Here is a 22790-nt window from a genome sequence, read left to right as displayed (position 1 = left end):
TAATACAGGACATGTCCTAAGGAGCAGTATGCAAAGGGTATAAACAGGCATTGGGGGGGCAGGAAATCTTAATTTAGGAAAGAGAAGAATAGACTTTTTAAAAACACCATAGCCTCTTACTCAATGATGGACCTTCCAAGTGAGGAATACAAAAGTAAGAAATGCCTATGTTCTATAAAGCATTATGTAAATTGTATTTCCTGAGTTGAAATATTTAAAATACACTAGGAAATATGTTATTGAATGGTGAATCCTTTTACGAGGATTTATATTAGATCAAAGTAAGCATTTTTATCTGTTGAGCTTTCATGAAGCAATATAGCCATGTTGTTAATTGATGAGAAGCGCTATAGGATTACATCTTTTTCACGATTGACTCATAAATAGGCAATTAGGGTAAAGGTGATCAGTAAAAAATAAATATACTGCTTACATCTCAATAGAAAATTGACCTTAAATAATCGATTTCTGGAGAAATATCTTTTAGTTAAATTTTAGTTTAATTATTCTGCTCAAGGAAACTTAAAGAGACAGTGGCACAGAGAATATTGGAGTAAAACTGAAAGCCTCTGTATTCACTTGTAGTCACATAAGCTGACCAGTCCATGACTCTGAAGAGCAGAATTTTAGTATAATTGCACATAATACACATTTTTTTGTTTTGGTTACAAAAATCATTATCTGACTATGCTTGGACCTCTATGTAATATAGGAAAAAGTTGTTTCTTAATAAAGGCATATTAACTAGCCTATTAATAATCAGATTCCTAATGTACCTTCACAATCTGAAATTTAAAAACTGCATTCCTATTATGTTACAGATTAATACTTGTTCTCAGAACTATTTCCAAAAAAGAAAAAAATTCTTACCAGACATAAACTGTGTAATAGAGGATAATTCCATTTGGCTCCAGGGGTGGTTGCCATGACAACTTTACCGTGACACCAGACAACTGTTTTAGAGAGAAGTCTTGTGGGGGAGAATCAGGAGCTGAAAAGTTAGAATATATGATAATGCATTTTATTAAACATATATAAGAAAAAGTTAAAATAGAAATGCACAAAATTTTTATATGAACTTTCTGGTAAATGAATCAGGTACAGTGCCTTTCTCCATGGGCTTGAGAGACTGTTTACTTTCAAAATGAGATGATAAAAGAAGATTTTGCATGGTGGTGTTAGAACATCTGTTTCTGTGATTCAATGGAAAAAAATATTTCATGAGAAAAAAAGAACAAGGGCTATGTCATTGTGATTTACCTACTGTTCAAGTACATCTTGGTAAATTATCATCCTCTAATAAAAATAAAACTATTGGTTGGGGTGAATAAATATACAATAAAAGAGCTCCACAAACAATAAAAAGAGATGGGGAAAAAACATGCATCCAAGAAGTGGGAAAGTGATAAGTATAACATTGTGAGAGCAATTAAAATGACGGACCTCACAAATGAAAACTACATTCCTCAATTTCAGTAGCGTCATTAAACTGCAAAATAATATCAAACTCTGTTGAGTCTTCAAAATTGAATGGGTTACAAAGGAAATGCCAATGTAGCACATAAACAAGAATATAGACATTTTAGGGTCTACTTCTAATTGTGCTATAATAGTGTAAGGATTTAAATATTTTAGCCATTCTGAATTGAATAAACACTAAAAAAATTACTGTAAACTAATTAGCAAGTTTATATTTCCACTTAGATAAAACATTTAGAATGGCACTTCTCAGCTCCTGTATAACAGCATAGTAATGTCTTAGAATATTAACACAATTTTTTTACACGTAAAAGGGTATAAATTACTACAATTTTGATCATTGTTTTAGTTATGCATGGAAAGTAGACTCATAGCTAATAGAAATTCCAAGAATTTATTCAGATCTTTGAACAATGTTATAGAGTAGTATTTGTGCAAATCACTTTTTCCAATAATTTGGAGAAAATGCTGCCTGAATTATTATATTTTCTTTCTGATTTTCTGAGTAATCCCCACTATAGTGTACACATACGTGTGTGTGTTTTCATTATTTTGGTAACAACAGTTTTTTTAAAAAAATTTATTGAACAGAGAAAAGCTTTATGAGTTCTATAGAATAAGTGACAGCTAATTTATATTTTCAGTTGGTATTCTCACTGGCACTATAATAAACATGCTAACAAATATTGATTATCACAAGAATCCATATATCATTTGGAGATGCCTGTTTCCCAAGATATGAATTACCTCTAACCAAGAACTCTCTTTCATCTGTCAAAACAAAAACCTAGAATACTTTTTTTCTGAATATCATTGCAAAACTTAACTTTTGTTTATTATTGAAAAAAAAGAATTTTAATCAAAACTAGTACTGATATAGAATATTATATGTTGTAACTGAGCACTTTTCTTCTATAATATGCTTTAAGATGTTTATGTGGAATATCAGTTTTTGGTGTTTTATATTTAATCTTCAATATATTCTTGGGTTTTTTTATGTAAAACATTTTATTGCTAAAAAAATGTAATTAACACGCTTTTTTTTTTTTTTTTTTTGGCGGTAGGCAGGCCTCTCTCTGTTGTGGCCTTTCCCGTTGCGGAGCACAGGGTCCAGACGCGCAGGCTCAGCGGCCATGGCTCACAGGCCCAGCCGCTCCGCGGCATGTGGGATCTTCCCAGACTGGGGCGCGAACCCACGTCCCCTGCAACGGCAGGTGGACTCTCAACCACTGCGCCACCAGGGAAGCCCTAACATGCCTTTTTAAATAAAATACTGAATATCTACTATAGCAGACTAAGTTTCAATCATTTTAGCATTTGTTAAAATAACCTTTGTATTCAGAATTGCAGTTTTAAAAAATGAAATTGGAAAAATTAGATTAAATAAATGCAATATCTTTTGCAATCTATCCAAGTCATCAAGACAGAGCATATGAGGATAGATAAGGGTCTTCCTAAGGCTCTTACTCACTCTGCTTGGCATGATCTTTCCTATCCCTCACCCTCCCTCTACTCGTCTGTCTTCAGGTCACAGTTTAAACATAACTTAATCAGCTACATTTTCCTGGATGCTTCAGAGTAGCTAAAGATCCTTGGTTTTGGTCCTGGTGAACACTTAAACCAGTAATTAGAATAAAAAAAATTACTTGTCTACACCTTTGTCAAATTTAGATCTCTTCTGCTGAACTTCAAGCTCCGTGAAAGCAAGGAGCTCCTACTACCCAATAAAGCAAAGCTTCTCAGCCTTTATCCATTCTAGATTTGCTATAATTTTTCTAAAAGAGGTCTTGTTCTTCACCCTATTCCGTAGCAATTATATCAATAACTGGGCCAAGGACTTAGATGGAAGTTTACCATGACTCTGCATTTTTAACAGCCCAGGTAATTTGGATGCATAGTATAATTTGCAACTATTGACTTGAGTGGTAATAGACTCTGCCTGTTCAAAATATATGTTCACTACTGGTCTAGGGTCCTTCATATAAGACCTCAGATTCTTACTATAGGGACTATTTCATTAGATTGGAAATAAAGAGGGTACTATGTCTATTAGGGCATTGCTAAAATGATTTAATACATCTTTCTTAGACATTACCTAAGAGAGAAGGAGAGCTAACCTTCTTCCCTAGCCTTTAGCCATGGTCTCTTTGGGAGAACTTTTTTATTTGGTTAATTTTCACTTCGAGAGCAAGAAGAATCTATGAAAAAAATGAAAATTTGGACAGGTGAGTTTTGCTGAAGAAACAAGCATGGAAAGTAGAGGCAATAACTAAGGAAGACTAACCCATGAGAAGACTTAGAAACTGGGGCAACCAGTTCTAAGTTTCTAGAAATGGGGGTAGAAACTAAGATCTACCAGTTTCTGACCCTGGTAGATCACCTTACCAGGATGTTTTGATGAAGTATTTTGGTGGAGGGGAAAACATAGAGGGACCTGAAATGGGGGAAGAGGGCTTCTGAAGACTTTATTACTTGGAGTAAAGTAAGAAAAACGCAGAGAAAAGCCTTTCTTCTTCTAGAAGTAAGTAACATACATTTTGTCCTGGTGAATGACTAGAATCTGAACCACAGAGTGCAGCTTAGTGTGAAGTTGGGGAAACCTGAGAGGGTGAAAAAAGATATTCTACAAACACATGTTACATCCAGACCTACCCCTCTTCGCAATGGGACTTTCTTTTACAGAAGAAAAATAACATTCTCAAAATACCCAATGTAAAAAACATAAAATGTAAATCCAAATCCCAAATATATCTCTCAAAAGTAATTTTCTTAGCATGATATATGCCTATAACTTGGTGAAGTAGTATTGTAAAGTGGTCTCAGTAGTAAAATTGATTTTATTCAGGTTAGGAAAATGTATGCTTAGATATTCAATATGAAGGCTATTAACATTCAGGAATAGCATCTTGGCAAATTATGTAGAGAAATCCGGAAAATAGCCTGCAGTCATTAGCAAAAAGCTAATCCTAATAACAATAAAAAATGGTGCAGGTTGACATAACAGAATCTACTACAAAACTTATGTAAACGTCTATTCTTACGAATGTTAAAGTTGAAAAACACAGTTGTAACATATACTGATTGATGTTCAAACTATTTGCACCAAAATGTTAGCCTTAAAAATTCCCATGGAAAAAAATATTACTGATTTTTTTTTTTTTTTACAGAGCATGGATGACTTCAGAATCTTAAAAAAAAATGCATTTTATATAGCTGATTTTACTGAACATAAATCTGACTTTGCAAGCTTCTTTTAAACCATGACAATGAAATCTCTGTATAAAGCTGGTGCAGCACACAAGTGCTACCCAAGGCTGGAGAATTCTTAGTTATATCTTCATTCTGTATACATGTTTTCTGAAGTGTGATGGATTCAAAATATATCACTATTCACTGCTATATTTACCATCTTCTTCAGTCAGCACACTTATGGGTGCACTCCGAACTCCTTCACCTTTGAGTGTACTAGCTGACACCTCAATTATATACTGTGTATACTTCTTCAGTCCTAAAAAGAAATAAAATAGATAAGACTTACAAAATGTCCCTTAATTATATGCAAGAAGCATATAATAATATGCTTATAATAATAATAAGCATATAATAAGACTTACAAAATGTCCCTTAATTATATGCAAGAAGCTATGAAATGTCTCAACACTCTTTCAAAAGTAAAAACTAAATGAAAATGTAGTTCTTGGAATAGTAACTCCTATTATGAAGACAAAATATTTAAAAATGTAGAAAAAACTGACTTAGAGTAGTCTTTCACATGACCTGCCATAAACTTCCAGTTTATTTACCAGAAGGCCAGAATTGTCACACCCTGTATAAAGCTAATCACACTTACCATTTCTAATATAACAACAAGCTAATATTTTGTGGCCACTCTGTCAATATAAATGTAAATATCCAGTATTATATATACTTTTACCTTTAATGTTCTGGGTCAAAGAGGTTGTATTTATAGTTCTTTCCTCATTTCCGTCACTTTTCTTGAGATAAATTGTATATTTTTGTATAATTCCATTGGGACTATTTGGGGGAAGAAATGATAGCTCAATCTCTCCAGAGGAAATATTTTTGTAAGCAATATTTTCCGGTGCACTATCAGGCACTGAAAAAAACAAAAAGATACATGCACAAAACAATTCCACCCTAAGAGTGCATTCTGCTGAAGTTTTCGCTCCAGTGGATAAGGATATGTATACATGAACATTCATTAGAGTGCGATTATAATAAACATCCTAAATGCAGTAAAATATGGGTAAATTATAGCACTTACAACTGTTTAAGACAAATTTCATTTCAAAGAAAGTTCATACTACAACGCTACAGAATAATGTTTAGAGGATGATTTTTTTTTTTTTTTTTTTTTTTTTTGGTACGCGGGCCTCTCACTGCTGTGGCCTCTCCCTTTGCGGAGCACAGGCTCCGGACGCGCAGGCTCAGTGACCATGGCTCACGGGCCCAGCCGCTCCACGGCATGTGGGATCTTCCCGGACCGGGGCACGAACCCGTGTCCCCTGCAACGGCAGGCGGACTCTCAACCACTGCGCCACCAGGGAAGCCCTATAGGATGATGTTTTTATTAAAATACCTGAGACTCTATTAAACTGTCTTACATTGCAGTACATGCAGATAAAGTGGTCCCTGGGTATCTGCAGTGAATTGGATCCTCACCCCCACCCCCTTCACGGATACCAAAATTCAAGGATGCTCAAGTCTTATATAAAATGGCATAGTATTTGCATGTAACCTATGGACATTCTCCTGTATACTTTAAATCATCTCTAGTTTACTTGTAATACCTAATATAATATAAATGCTATATAAATAATTGTAAACACAATGGAAATGCTATGTAAATAGCTGCCTGCCAGCATGCAGCAAATTTAAGTTTTGCTTTTTGGAACTCGCTGCAATTTTTTTTCAAATATTTTCAATCCACAGTTGGTTGAATCTGTGGATTCAGGGCCCACAGATACAAAGGGCTAACTGTACAAGAAGGAGGACTGAAAACCACTTAAAAATTGATTCTGCCTTTCATTAATAATGATAATAATACATAAATGATTAATAGAATAGTTTTGATATACAACAAGATCTATGACAAGACAAGGATCCTCTCCTAGATATAAGGCTGCATATAATAACCTGGTAACAAAACAGTCTACTAAGGATACAGGATATCAATAAATAAAACACTAGTTTTCTGTATCTATTAATGTTCTTATTATATTGAATGTAATGGTCACAAAAAGGTTTTCTACATATATTCAAATACCAATATTACATGTGGGATTCCAATTCTGCCAAAATACTGGAATAGATAAACACTGAACTGAATGACTATTATAATTAAAAAAAGTAAAACTCTGCATAAAATTAACATTTTTCTTGTCACGTAAGGAACTGCAGAGCTGACAAGGGAGTTAGAAATTTCTGGTGGTCCAAAAACAAATGCAAGAAAACAAACAAAATAAAATCAAACAAAAAACAGTAAAAACAAGAATCCTGAGATGGAAGCTGGTACTAAAGCCTCCTCTGCCTTGGAGGGTACTGGTCAATCCTGGTGACTTGGAGTTTCTGTATTAACAGCTATGTAGAGTGGCAGAAAAAGAATATAAAACCTTGGGCCAGAAGGATAAGGATACCCCTGCATCAAGAATTGGAACCCCAAAAGAATGCAATTTCAACTAGGGCCATGATATTGGCCAACTCTAGGGGCACCTTGAATTCTTCTGCAGAGTACCACAGACCTCAATGTGAGTGGTAACTCCTAGGCTTGCGCAATGTGGTGTATTCACTCTCGAGGACTAGGGAGTGAGAAGTAAGCCCACCATGCAAAAGAGGCCAGAAAAGTAACTTTTTTCCTCTTGCCACTCCTCTGGATGAAGAGGTGGAATAGAAAAATGACACATTTTTGGAACTGTAAGCCTATCCCTATGAGCATAGGTAGCCTAAATCCATGCTACCCATATAGCCTGAAAAGACCTCTACTTCAGAATATAAATTAAAATGAATTTGAGTTGCCATTACTCAAAAGCAACTAGCAGAAGCAAACACACATTTTCTTGGAAGAAACTCAACTTCAACTCAGTCTACATAAATTTCCCACAGATGAAGTTTCAAGGAATATGAACTCACTGATAAAAGTCACAAAACACACAGGCAAATCAGGCACCGATACTTAAAGCCAGCAAAGAAAAAGGAAAACACACACACACACACACACACACACACACACACACACACACACACACAGCAGTCAGACTTCAAAAGACTTTAGATACTGAAGTTATCAAAGAATAAAAATACAAACGTTTAATATAGTTCAAGAAATCAAACATTTAAAAGTATGAGCAATGAATTCTTTAGATAATAATAAATAATGTAAATAACCAAGCAGACTTGAAAGAGAACCAAATAGGACTTGTAGAATAGAAAAAAAATAAAATTAAAATTTTCTTGATGCACAAAAAAGCAGAATAGATATAGTGAAAATTTTAGCAAAAAAAATTTACAGTATTGAATAAATTATCAAAAAGTAACTCAGAGAAAGAAAACGTAGAGAATATAAAATGGCAGTTAAGAGACATAAGGGATATACTAAGGGGGTCTAAGAAAGTAGAGAAAATGAAGAAGAAGAAATATTTGAAGGGATAATGGCTGGGACTGATCAAAATTGTTGAAAGATATCAAGCTTCAGAACAAGGAATCCCAATAAATCTCAAGCAAAATTTTCTTTAAAAAATCATATTGGGCTTCCCTGGTGGCGCAGTGGTTGAGAGTCCGCCTGTCGAAGCAGGGGACACGGGTTCGTGCCCCGGTCCGGGAAGATCCCACATGCCGCGGAGCGGCTAGGCCCGTGAGCCATGGCCGCTGAGCCTGCGCGTCTGGGGCCTGTGCTCCGCGGCGAGAGAGGCCACAACAGTGAGAGGCCCGCATACCACACACACAAAAAAATCATATTTAGGGGCTTCCCTGTTGGGGCAGTGGTTAAGAATCCGCCTGCCAATGCAGGGGACACGGGTTCGAGTCCTGGTCCAGGAAGATCCCATGTGCCGTGAAGCAACTAAGCCCATGCACCACAACTACTGAGCCTGCGCTCTAGAGCTCGTGAGCCACAACTACTGGGCCCGTGTGCTACAACTACTGAAGCCCACATGCCTAGAGCCTGTGCTCCGCAGCAAGAGAAGCCACCGCAATGAGAAGCCCGCGCACTGCAACAAAGAGTATCCCCAGCTCCCCACAACTAGAGAAAGCTCGCACGAAGCAACGAAGATCCAATGTGGCCAAAAATAAATAAATTAAATTTTTAAAACTCATATTTAGACACATCATTGTGAAAGTACATAATACCAAAGAAGAGAAGATCTTAACAGCACCAGGAAGAAAACAGATCATCTACATAGGAATGACGATTAGACAGAAAAGTGACCTCAGTTGAAAAACGAATGGAATTCTAAACCCAGAAAAATTAACAAGAACAAAATAAAAGCATATTCAGACAATCAAAAACAGAGAGAAAGCCATCAATGCAACCTCAACAGATGAAACTGTAAACAATGCACTTTAGCAGAAAAGTATTTGCTGGAGATGACAGACCACAGTTGGAAAGATACTGGTTTAAAATTGCCTTCATAGAACAGTAACAATAATGACTAACTTGATGGTTAAACAACATAAACTAAATATGTGCATATTACTGCCATTATAGAGTCCTGATATAAGTCCTTTCCTTTCAAAAGAAAGAATAGAACCTTTTTTATTGGTAGTCTAAATACAATGGATATAAAAAATGCTACTAATAAATTTAGTAGAGAAAATTCAAAAGCCTTAAAAATGTAGAAACAGTACCCCCTCACCCCCACTGTTACCTGTTATGAAGTGCATTGCATCTAAAGCAGACTTAAAAGGAAAAACTGAGATAAGAATGTTGATATTTCTAAAATTTTGGGAAGAACTGTAATTCAATACATAACTTGATATAGCAATATACAGCAATATAATCCTACTATCCCTTCCCAAAGAGTCAAAATCTTCTCTACTATCTTTCCAAGCCAAACCATTAAATTGAGAAAAATCCTCAACAACTACTCTGAATGCTCTCTTAGCCTTCTGGCTCTAAGTGAAATCTCGGAACTGCTTGAGAACACTACAACTCAGCACTCCTGGGTAACAGATAGCTATTTGTTTTTCTCTCATCATTCCTATAACCATAGGGCCTGGAAGTCAAGTATTTATGCTTTTCTTTGCCATATCCAGATCTATTCTTCTTCTTCCTGAAAAACTCGAGGTGTCACCCCTCCTTTAAGACAATCACCTAGTGGTACTCTTCCACTTCTCCACACGTCTTAAAAAGTTTATCACCTGTATGACTGACTTCCTCTCTACCACTCTCAGAGATGTCAACACTGATGGAAATGATCTGTGCTATTCCGTGGACTCTGTATTCGTCGAGGTCCATAATTTCAATAATCTTTTCCTCCACCTCACTTTAACCACTAGCTTTCATGGCAACACCTGAGGGCTTGTCATTACCTATAACTGTCAGTATTCCTCTCTTTGGCAACCACCTATCTTTCCAGCTGACTGACCCCCGTACTGCCAATCCAACAAGTCTTTGACCCTCATCAAACCTTCACTGTCCATCACCTCCCTTATGTCCTCATCTCCCTACTTACTCAGGTCAGAGTCCACAGTCTATCACTAAAATCACTCCCTAGCAATCTCCAGAAACTCCTTTTTCTATCTTACTTTTCCTGCAAGATTCCAACTTAGGTTAAACTGAACTCAGGGCTAGTTCTACATCTGCAATACAACAGCTAAAAATGTCTGAATAAAATACCACTCCATGCTCACTAGCCTTACTTTAATTTATAACCTCAAATCTCAAATCAATCTTTTTCACTGCTTGGCAACCTATCTATTTTTTAGTTCATTTAGTCTCCTCTGTTATGTATGTTTTCACCATATTCTCTCTCCACAAACATCCAATATCTCCTCTCCCTCCTTATTCGAAGCTGATAAACTTGCTTCTAATTTCATTGAGAAAATAAAAACCTTCAGAAGAGGACTACATACGTTCCTACCACCCCTCTTCCTTTAACTGCCTTCTCTCCTTACTCCTTTCTAAAACCCAGTCCACTTCAGCACTAGATTCCACTCCGTCTACTTAGTCAGACCTTAGACTTGACATTCTTTCCTCTCTGTTGTATTTTTAGTTTTTCTCTCTTCACTGAATTCTTTCTATCATTGTATACATGTAAACACACATCAGCTATTGCACTTCCAAGCATTAGTAAAATAATCAAGATAAAACATCTGAACAAATAATGTACTCCTATTTGTAATTAGCAGCATTAACACATTACTGAGTTAGCATAGCTCTCAATTTTTCATGAAATAATATTGAAAAGTGGGATCTTGTTTTTTATAGTAAGAGTAGAGGGTGTATTTATTGTATTTAATAAGAATATTGAGCCCTGGCAGCAAACAGATAGTTGCTCCTGAGCACATCCTGCTTCAAATGACACCTTGAGACTGCTTAAAATTATAGCTTCCTGTTTTTCAAAAAGAACTGAACTCGGTGGTCCAACCTAGCAAACATGATCTAGGAAAAGTCATTAATGTAGATTCCATTGCCTATGAAACACCCAGTAATTTATATTAACTTTAGGAGGGTGGAAATTCATTTTCTTTTACAGTGCTAATATAGCCCAGTAAGGGTTGGTATACTGTAAATTATTTGTTGAATATTTGTTGCAAGGATGAACTTCTCAGACCTCAGTTTATCATTAGGAATGAAGATAATAATACCTTATTGCTTTATTCTGGAATTAAAAAGGCAATTTTTGTGAAAGCCAATAGAAGAGCCCACAATGGTATGTTGCAGGTACTTAAAATATGCTTCATTCCTTGACATGGTGTAAAATGAAACCAGGTAGAGTAAGATATTTTTCTCAAAAATATTTATTTTAAGTACAATATTTATAAAAGTAATGAAGCATGCCAATATATATATCAATTAAATATATAATGGATATATTGGATAACTTATAATAATAAAAAATGTTCTTTTCATTACACTCTTATTCCTGCCATTACAACTACTGTCATCCTCTATGGTTAATCTTATTAATTTCTGTGACCAGTCTGAAGAGGATACTTTTGCTCAAAGGTAAGCCACTTTACTAGATTCCTAGTTCCTCAAGGTCAGGGACAAGGCCTCACCTATAGCATCTGTCTGAATCAGAAGAAATTGTTGATATTTGGCCAATTATGACATATAGGAATAGCAACTCCATATGGTTCAGCCAGTATCTAGGCAATGAATATTTATTTTTTACAATGCAGGGATGAAACAGTAATTTGACGGAGTTGGCCTAAAAGTGATGCTGCAAAATATATGACTATAAACATAATACAAACAGTGCACTAAGATCATCAGGCAAATGTCGTGCTTTGTGCTATTTGCTCTTGCATCACTGAAACACAATTAATTCTTTGCTTGCGTTATTTCCTTTATATGGGATACATCCCCTGGCCAACAACCTCTATAATGTCCATTCCACCGACTCCTTAAGACTCAGGTCAAATGCTACCTCCTCTGGAAGGCTTCTCCAGGCACGTCCTTTCTGTGCTCAGACTCTGCACCTCTGTCTATGCACATACCTCAAGAATGTATATAGACTATAACAGCTTCATCAAAGAATATATTCCCAAAATAATCAAATTATTTTTATTTAAAATATATTTAAAGTAAACTTATTTTTCTCTATTTTTAAAAAGAGTTTATGTTATCCAACTTTGAGATGGCTTATGTACTGTGTTAACATAACTGATATTACAATTTCTAAATAAAAACAAGTTTAATTACCAAAAAAAAACAATGTAGGGACTTCCCTCGTGGGGCAGTGGTTAAGAATCTGCCTGCTGGGCTTCACTGGTGGTGCAGTGGTTGAGAGTCCGCCTGCCGATGCAGGGGACACGGGTTCGTGCCCCGATCTGGGAAGATCCCACATGCCGCGGAGCGGCTGGGCCTGTGAGCCATGGCCGTTGGGCCTGCACATCCGGAGCCTGTGCTCCGCAACGGGAGAGGCCCCAAGAGTGAGAGGCCCACGTACCTCAAAAAAAAAAAAAAAAGAAAGAAAAGAAAAATCTGCCTGCCAAAGCAGGGGACATGTGTTTGAGCCCTGGTCCGGGAAGATCCCACATGCCGCGGAGAAACTAAGCCTGTGTGCCACAACTATTAAGCCTGCACTCTAGAGCCCATGAGCCGCAACTACTGAGCCCATGCGCTACAACTACTAAAGGCCGCGCCCAAAGCCTGTGCTCCACAACAAGAGAAGCCACTGCAATGAGAAGCCCATGCACAACAAAAGAGTAGCCCCCTCTAGCCACAACTAGAGAAAGCCTGCACGCAGCAACAAAGACCCAACGCAGCCAAAAATAAATAAATTTATTTTTTAAAAAAGAATGTATGTAGATATATGTATGCGTCTATACACACACGTACATATGTATGTATAGAATTTATATATATAGTCTCTATACATCTATGTACATCTATCTATAGATATACACTTACATTCAGCTTTACATATATGTACATCTATACATATATATGTATAAATATAGATACATCTATATCTATAGGTAGATGTATATGGACGTACAGAGAATGTATATAGATTATATATAGTATAGGAGTCTACTCTTACGAACGTGTCTCTGCTATTACCTAATTTGAAAGCAACCAAATTTATAGGTACACTGAAAAGACCTTTGATTTCTCAAGGTATTTCATTTGAAAAAAAAATCACTGATTTTTATTCTGGAGTTCCCTTATATGTAAATCAAACTTAAAAAATTTGCACAGCAAGTCTTTTCCCACACTTTACCAGAAAGAGCATATAAATTCCTGGATTATACAAAACAGAATGAAAGACTTTAGGTTATGTAAAATATAAACAATATGGCAATTATCAGCCATGTTTACTTCCTTACTATGTATTAAACAAACAAAAACTTACCAGTCTCAGATGTCCTTACAGAGAGTAAAGATAACTGATTGCCATGACCAAATCTGGTATATGACCTTACAGAAATGTTATAGAGGGTGTAAGGTTTTAAGTCTCTTAAAATTATGCTTGTTGTTGAGGTGTTCTTCATGAATAAGGCATCTATATTTTTATAAAGCACTTCATAAGCAACAATAATCCCATTGGGTTTCTCAGGTGGTGACCACTTCAAACTTATTTCACTAGCAGTAACATCAATAACTTCAACATCTTGAGGTGATGATTCTGGTTCTGGGGGGAAAAAAACAAAACTTTAAATACATGTATTTTTTCATGCTTATTACTTCAGACACTAAACGCAGCATGAGGTAGATGGCAATAAGCATGCAACACCATTTGCTTCTTTTTATTAAAACTGCACCTGATACTCTTACCATCTTCTGGAGTTCTCACAAAGATGTCATTTGCTTCGGACAAAGAACTTTCTCCAACACTGGTTGAGGCGGTCACTCTCATTTTATATTTTGTATATTTCTTTAACCCTATAAGGACAACAGGCAATTTGTTTAAAGTCCTTAAAATAATATTCTTGTATTAGTGCCATTTAACACAGGACTAGTGAAAATAACTTCTTTGGGAGACTGGTTCTCTAAATCAGCCCCCTTATAATCCCCATCTTCCAAACTTCCTTGGGAAGAGAGCCTTTCCATCTTGATGACGTTTTAGTTTTTTCCTAAAATATTAAGGCGATCATCTGAGGCTGGAGAAATCATTTTTGGCACACTGCAAGGAGTACAGTTGATTTGGCACAAACACCATGTCAGCTCAGTTACTTCAGCTGATTGGCACATACACTTAATCAAGCCATCAATACTGAGTTATATTGATGTACCAGGCATAAAATCCCCTAGGTTAAGAGTATATTCTTAGGATACCTGTTATCTGATGACTTTATTTGCAGACAACTATAGTTAAAGAAAAACACATCTAATCAAGTAATTTCTGCAAGTATTTTTCAAGATATCCATGGGAGCATAGAACAACAAAATCTGGAATGATGCAACACATGCCCTGCTGTGTTTAACGGCATAGAGAGATGTGTATTTTCCATCAGGAAAAGAATGTCGAAACAAAACTTTGTTCTACCTGTTATGAGAAAGCTGTTATCTACAGTAGTCATCTGGAATGCTCTGTTCGTATCCAGTTCCATTGCATAAATGGTATAATGAGTTATTTTTCCATTAGGATATTCTGGAGGATCCCAATATAACAAAATAGATGAAGAACTAATGTTTTTATACTTTATAACTTGAATGGAGCTTGGCACTTGAGAAGAAGAGTGAACAATTAATATGAATGAAAAGAAAAGTATTACAGTGTACGAGAGCAATATTTGCAGGTAATTATTTCAAAGGAAACACATTCTTACCTTGCTCACGTGTCCTAACATTGAGAACCGTTGGTGGTCCTTCTCCCATGATGGTGAAAGCAGATACACTAATCATGTGCTCAGTGAAAGGTACAAGTCTCCTGATAACGTAAGACAGCTGTTCAGCAGCAATGTCAGCGATATACTGATTCCTTGAAGTTCCTATTTGAAATCAGTTTTTAAAAAATGTTTGGCTTTGTGATCAAGATCATTCTTGCTCACACAGTGAAATTTTAAACCCAATTTCACATTATTCATTAATCTCTCCATGTAATCCTTTATATGAAAGGTAGATATATAATTAATAATAAATATGCCAAATATACCCCAACAATATATATAAATAGTTTGTGATCATAATATAGTTTTGCTAGTTGTTATACACTATCCTGGAACAAGAGATTAGTGTTTTGAGAAAATATAACTTTCTAAAAAAGACAGGCTAGGAGTTTTTTCTGAAAAGACCATTAGGCAATAATATCAAATTTAAATATTGTAAGTCAATGCTGCATTATAATTTGAAAATCATAGAAATAAGGTTTTACTTGGACTCAAAATTCACCACACATTTGCTAAATCCATTAGTGATTTAAAGCAAGCATGCTTATAAAACTGCCACATAAATATGTCTGGACAAGGATTTCAGAAAATGTTAGTTTTTTAGAACTTGCGCTTACAATGTTAATTAGCATTTAGGCCAAACAAAGTATTTAAGGAAACATCTACATCAGAAATCATGGGCCTCTAATTTTTAGTGTCTTCTAAAAATTAAGTCTTCTTTGCTCAGGAAAAACAGATCAATGAATGAAATAAACATATATTAAATGCAATGTGATACTTCTGCCTAATGCCATCATCAATAAAATAATATAACACTTTTAATTTGGAACGGAACAAATCAGAGAAAAAGCAGTAAGAAAAAAATTTTTTTCTCACTTAGCATTTTAGAAAAACCAGAGAGATAATTTAGATTTGTGTCTTCTAACCAAGTATTTTTAATTCGCTATATATGACATTCTCTTTTTAGAGACAGTAAGATCCATTGACCCTGAAGAGCAAGTGTATACACTAATGACATCACCACATCATTGGGGTCACCTACACCTGTTTATCACCCCATGCACTAGAGTTGTAACTTTCTGACCTATTTACCTTCAGTGACATTTGAAAACCTATTAGTCAAAAACTGCAGAGAGTGTGAGGCCTGTAAATGATTTGAAGATATGTTAATCCCTTCCCATCACACCTGCTTTGGCAACTGTAATAACTGATTGTCTATGCAGCTTGGCTAGAGACTCTAGGGTGCTACTTTCTCTCCAAGGAAGGTCAGATGGGTTAGGAGGGGCCAGCTCCTGCCTGTGTGGCATTTCCATTTGCTGTATGAGGTTATCCGACAGTTAAAGAAGAAAAAATCTGACTCCAGCCCATGGACCATTAATAATTGGGTTGAACTCCCAGCTAAGGTTCATATCTGTGCTAGCTAGTACTGGTGGTTTAAATACATTTCACAGAACAACAACAAAAGAAATGTACCTACCAACTGCTGAAGGCTGGTCTTCAGCTCTACTCCTCACAGGAAAGTTATGATGTGGATGACTGCTATACATAACTGAAGCAATCGAGTACAGGTCAGAAGACATCTCTGCTGAACCCTCAAATAATCCTGCCATTGACTCTACTACGTTCACAGTTTCTGGAGCCATGGGGCCTTTTATATACTGCAATTGAAAACAGATATTTACAAAGACTGCTCGTGACAGTTATGTTAATAATGGCTTCATTCAAGGACTAGTTTCAAAAACTAGTAATTCTGGAATCACGGTTTTTTTAAAAATAATATTATTTCCATGACTGCTGTCTCTTTCACATTCCAAGATTTCACTCTGAAGCTACTAAAATCCTGCATCACTGTACCGATTGTGATCAATTCCATATCTTAAGAGACCAATACTGTATTGTGGGGAAAAGGAGATAATTCGTTTCTGACTTAAGTTAGCTTCTTTATGGTAAAATTAGACATCCTCATGCAAAGGTTTCATGACTAAAATATTTTAACTGCTCACCCCCCAAAAATAAGTGTTCTAGGCTTACTGCTTTATTAATATGTGTTTTGCTTTGCCATCTATATGTCTTCATTTGTATACGAGGTGTGAGCAGCCTGCATGCCTGGTAGATACATATCACTAATAATAGTTTAATCTATCATCGAGAGAAGTTACAGACATGAACAAAATTACATAGCAATAATTTTCAGAGTTCAAGGCAGACCTCTCCAAGGCTCTGGATTTAAGGAATATTTTGGGTAACTGTGATTGTTCCTAGATGCCATAACGTATCTCACAAGTGTTGAGTTCACCGAAGTGGCAAATAATGAAAACAAAGTATCAGGAGCAGATTACAGATATACACAGTAGAGTTTTATGTTGGGACAACAAGAGGACTCTCTCCTTTCTTTCCCACATAACGGATTGAACGAGAATGAGAAAATTTGAATATGGTCTACGTTTCAGATGGTACCAAGACAATATCAGTAATTGTGTCAATTGTGGTAATGGAATTATTGAATAAATTAAAATGTCCATGTCTTGTAGGAATCCATACTTAGGCACGTAAAAGCAAAAAGATATGAAGTCTGGAATTTATTTCAAAATAGCCGGCATCAACAGCAACAACAACGAGAGACAGCTGGGGCAAGAATGGCAGCATGCTGATAATTACTGAATCCAGGTGATGGGTTAATGGGGACACAGTTTATAATACTCTTTTTTTCTCCATTTATACCAGTTCAAAATTTTCCAAAATGAAATAGTTTTGGGAAAAAAAGAAACTGTTGCAAGAACTACTCTCTTTTTGTCAATTCCTTTTCAAGTTCAGTTTCAAAACTCACTCCAAACCCTTTTTTTAAAAAAGAAAATTATTCTGTTCCTTCTCAACTCCCTGCTCTCGTACCCTCAGAATTTGTAATTAATTCATAGTATAGGTTTTATTTATTTATAAAATTTTGGTACACCTGTGTTTTAATTATCTTACATGTTTTGGGATTGTGTTTACTCCGAGAGCCAAAAACAGGCTTTTAATTCCTTATTAACATAAAGCACTTAGTATCGTTAAAAAAGTAGTAGATACTCAGGAAAAATATCGGGAAGGCAAGAAATTTTAAGGCAGTTTACTTATTTAACTAGCTACAAAGACAGCTCATTTAAATATTAACTTTTCTGAAAAATAAAAAAATGGAGAAAAGATGCAAGGATATCTCTAGTTCTCCAAATGATATTTATAAAATAAAATTATCTAAATCTTGTTACATCTTTAGCCAGAAAAGTATTGTGATAAAAAGTAGGGAGATACCAATAAGATTTACTCTAAGAATATTGTGATAAAGCACTCTGGATAAGGAACCCTATATGGAACAAACTAAAGCTCTTCCATCTTTCAAGGCACACTTCAGCTCTGTCTCCACTGGGAAATCAGAGAAGGCATGAATCACAAACACATAATTCAGAGATGCTCTGGTAGTCCAGTCAATAGTTTATGCCTGAACCACACAGCTGTTTCCACTATCAATCAGCCACCCTTTGAGAATCCAGGGTACAAAGCACTTTATAAAGGGTACGACAGGGTAATACAAAGAATTTCCCCTGAACTATGATTTTGCATTAAATCTCTCATATTTTATACCAATGTCAGATAAGCTTCTGAGAGTTAAACCATCGTATCCTATCAATTAACTAAGTTAAGCATCTCTGTTGACAAACTGCTGTTCCAGCCTAAGAGCTGACCTGAGTTAATTCTATCTGAATTTTCCCGAATTCATTGGAAAGACCCTCCCTAACTACAAATGATTTGAACATTGGTTTTGTAAAAACCCAGAATGTTACTAATTATCACCAAGTGTGCCATGTTGTGAATATTTCCCACACTTTGCCTCTCTAAAAAGGTATTAAGTATTAGGTTTTTCAAAGGATGAAAAAGAAAGATTTTTAAGAGCAAAAATGATGGGAAAGAACCAGAACTTAAGAGGGTAATGAGAAGGGGCTGAGAAGTAGGAGTGGAAATGAGGGATATAGAAGGGAATAAAGGCCCATCACAACTCCCAAAAGCTTGGACTCATTGAGTTAGTCCAGCATTCTCAACCTCAGCAGTAATAACATTCTGTGTTAGATAATTTTTTGTTATAGGGAGCTGTCCAGGGCATTGTAGGAAGTATAGCAGCATCCCTGGTCCCTACCCACTAGAAGCATCTTCCCAGTAGTGACAGTGAAAGCTGTCTTCAGAGATTGCCAAATGTCTCCTGGAGAGCAAAAGTGCCCCTGGTTGAGGACAACTGAGTTAGGCAATGTCACAATTCATCAACATGAAAAGCTTCTCAGATGCTACTTAGGGATCTTCAGAATTTATGTGAAAGAATTAGAAGTCTTCAGAGTTAAGTTCCTAATCCACCTGAATAAACCAACCTGATTCTACATGTAACAGTCTTCATTATAAAACTAATGTGATTTTAAAAAAGAAAAGAAAAAAACTCTAGTACATCTATCAACTTCCACTCACTAGAAGTCTGCTCGATTGAATTAATGAAAATTTTGACTTATTCTTAAGAAATGCTTCTCTATTTTATTATAAACTATAACATGATTTGTGCTATTATCAACCAGTGGTAAAAAGAAGTTTACAATTAGCATTATGTTTGGAAACCTCTAATGGATACTATATCATTCTGCACATTATTTGGGTGATAAATCCCTAAGACTTGATTCTATTTATGTTCCTAATAATCAATGAAGTAAACTTGTCTCAAGCATTCCTTAACTACCTTCAAGTCCTGTCCTCAGCCTCAATCTGAAGCAACTGTCCAAGCATTTAGCTGGCTTTCTTCTCATGCTCATCACTGACAAACACTGATATACTTGAGAAATAGGTTGGATGAAAGGATGTATCTATACAAATCTCAGAAATCTGTAACACTACATAGCAAAGCAGTGTCTCTGGGGATAAAATGTCCCAGGGTTCGATTAGAATAACAAGTACAGGATGAGATTTTAGTGTGAAACTCAGCCAGAGAGCAATCCATGGAGAGATGACTTTAGGGGTTTTCTAACTTCTGTCTCAGCAGAATGAGTCTCCCAAAGAAATTAGTTTTATTCTTTGCATTGACAGAAGTAGAAAGTTTACACAAAAGGAGAAAATAATTCTGCTCAGTTTGGCTCTAGTAAAATTACATATAGAATATTGTGTTCAGCTGAGAAAGAGGCTCATTGACAAATTGGAAAATATACACAGAAGAGTTATCAATAATATGAAGGACGTGGAAACCATGACTGATGAGAACCTGAGGATGTTAAGCCTTAGGGAAGCCATGAGCATTATTTCAAACGATAAGAAGTTAAATCACTGTGCACTGTTATTACTACTGCAGAGACTAACATTTAAAGCTACTGTGTATCAAGTACAGTGCTAAATACTTTTTCCCATGTGATATCACTTCATTATAACCTAAAGGGAAAGATATTATTATCTCCATTTTACAGTCATCTGTTCAAGTTCACAAAGCTAGTCATAGCAGAGGTGGGGTTGGAACACATTTTCCTGGTTGCAAATCCCAAACTCAAAGTCATTATATGCTACTGTGTGGGTCTATAGAGGAGAGATGGGACAAACTAGTAAACATTAGAGGACGAATATTTCAGTCCAAAACAGTTAAAGAACAGGGTAGTTTCTTATTTATCTATGTATATTCTGGACCTATCACAGTGCCTAGAACTTTATAGCTACCTAATAAATGCATGTCTGTGAGACCATAAGGAAACATAGTTTAAGGCTTAAAGAACAGGAGCTGCTTTTGTAGTAGTTGATTCCCTATTGTCAGAGTTGATCAAATATTTTAGCAGAGGCTGGATTCCCAATCATTTATTAGGCATGTTATAGATGACATTCATATATAAGCTTGGAAGTTGAAATAACAGTCCTCAAACGCTGAGATTAAATTTTCTAATGTATTTCTTCAAATATGTTTTTAAATATCGAGAGTAAAATCTTATATGTATTTCAGCATGCTTAAATAACCTCTGTTTATTAAGAAACAAACAACTCATGAGAGGTCACTGGAAAAAATTTCAATAAGGATGATGAGATCAGGTCAAGCCTAGCATAGGATGATTATATTTTAATACTTTTTTAAAAGTGTAATCATCATGATATATGCACATGGCTAAAAATGCAAGAGGTGATGAAGGATTTACAATGGAAGTACTTCCTTGTCTGTACTTTTCCAGTTGCAAGTCTTACACTCCAGAAGCAACAATTTTTTGAGATTTTGAAATCGTTTGTTTATTTTAATTGAGATATAACTGACATATATCATATTACTTTCAAGTGTACAACATAATGATTCAATATTTGTTGGAAGCAACACCTTTAATCATTTCTGTTTTCAGTTCTTATGGCGTTACTTCTAAAATCACTAGATAGCATGCTTATACTGTTCTGTTAAGGCTCACTTACTTTAGACAGCATCAACTGACTTTCTGCTACGACAGGAAAGCTAGATTACTTAAATAGATACATATTCCCGTTCCCAGGCCATTCTCATTTTTTATTTAGTTACTTTTTTAGTTTAAGTAATATACTTATATCTGGAAGGATTATTCTCATAGACGCGTGAAACACAAAACAGTGGAGAGACTACAGTGGATGGCCTCTCTCGTGATCCCTCCACTATCCCTACCTCCTGTTGTTCATGCTTTTGTATAATCCCTTCCTCTTGGGCGGGAACTGTGGTTTGCATCTAACCAATGGTGATGTGATGTCACTCACAGTTATATTATACAGACTCTCCCCGCTGGCTTGATGAGGTAAATGGCCAGGCTAGGAAAGTTCTGTAGCAAGAAAATGTGGGGGATTCCTATGAGCTAGAGCTAAGGGTAGTCTCTAGTCAAAGAGCCAGAAAGAATCCAAGGCCCTCAGTTCTACAATCAAAAGGAAATGAAATATGCCAAAATTCTACATGAGCCTAGAAGTAGATTCTTCCCTAGTCAAGGCTCCAGATGAGAACACAGGACAGTAAGCCACTTAACTGCAGCTGTATGAGACCCTAAGTAGGGAACCCATCTAAGCTGTCTGGATTCCTGACCCACAGAAACTGTGAGATGATAAATGTGAGTTGTTTTAAGCTTGTGGCAAATTGTTATACAACAATGGAAAACTAACGTAGTAAGCTAACAAAAATAGTCCAGGCAAGAGACTATTCAATCCTGAGCTGGGGTGGGGACACAGGAATGGAATATAGAGGTATGAAGGTCACACTGTGGAGGCAGAAATAACTGGCCTTAACACTGAGTGGCTATTAAATGCTAAGTATAACCAAAGTCAGAGGTAATTCCAAGGTTTCACGCCCTCATGAAGAGAGGATGATGGTGCCATTAACCAAAAAGAGAGACATCAGGCATGTAAAAATGCCATGAAAGCCTTCCAAATGCTTAGACAATGACCTTCAGATCAGAGATCTGTGGTGTGCCCAGTCCAAGGGGTTAGGAATTCTAAGCCTGTTATTTAGTATCTGGGTTTCAAGTCAGCCTCTCTCCAGGCCTTGTTCTTGACCACTAAAACTATTAATTGCCTTTACAGACTTTCTTCTTGTGTCCTGTGGGAAACTTTATATGCCCCCATCACTGTCCCAGAACCTCTGTCTAGTACCTCTTCTTCATTCCAACTTCATCTCCTCCTTTCAATCAAGAACCAAGTCCTGTTATCCCCCAAAGGATGCTTGTTTTGTTTTGTTCTGTTTTATGAGTTCAAATGTGATGAGCCCTGGCAGAACTTCACCACAAATGATTTGAATTAGGGATGCAGAGTGTCAG

At 36.1% G+C, this 22790-nt stretch overlaps 1 protein-coding gene across 1 annotated transcript in view; it reads right to left on the bottom strand.

Moving 5' to 3' along the window:
* The window catches only part of PTPRQ (protein tyrosine phosphatase receptor type Q), a 192189-nt gene that overhangs the window by 148456 nt on the left and 20943 nt on the right, over positions 1-22790 (bottom strand). Inside the window, exons 10-17 of the mRNA XM_027108215.1 lie at positions 16475-16655; positions 14938-15099; positions 14655-14834; positions 13943-14050; positions 13521-13799; positions 5414-5596; positions 4886-4987; positions 871-991 (exon numbers count right to left, since the gene is read on the bottom strand). Of these exons, the coding sequence (XP_026964016.1) occupies positions 871-991; positions 4886-4987; positions 5414-5596; positions 13521-13799; positions 13943-14050; positions 14655-14834; positions 14938-15099; positions 16475-16655 (1316 nt within the window). The remainder of the gene's footprint in view (positions 1-870; positions 992-4885; positions 4988-5413; positions 5597-13520; positions 13800-13942; positions 14051-14654; positions 14835-14937; positions 15100-16474; positions 16656-22790) is intronic.

Source organism: Aethalodelphis obliquidens, unplaced genomic scaffold, assembly GCF_003676395.1.
Source record: "Aethalodelphis obliquidens isolate GAN/ISIS:26980383/991018 unplaced genomic scaffold, ASM367639v1 scaffold8, whole genome shotgun sequence".
NCBI classification, from domain to species: Eukaryota; Metazoa; Chordata; class Mammalia; order Artiodactyla; family Delphinidae; genus Aethalodelphis; species Aethalodelphis obliquidens.
The sequence above is the reverse complement of the archived record's forward strand: the minus strand, read 5'-3'. Positions and strand labels throughout refer to the sequence as shown.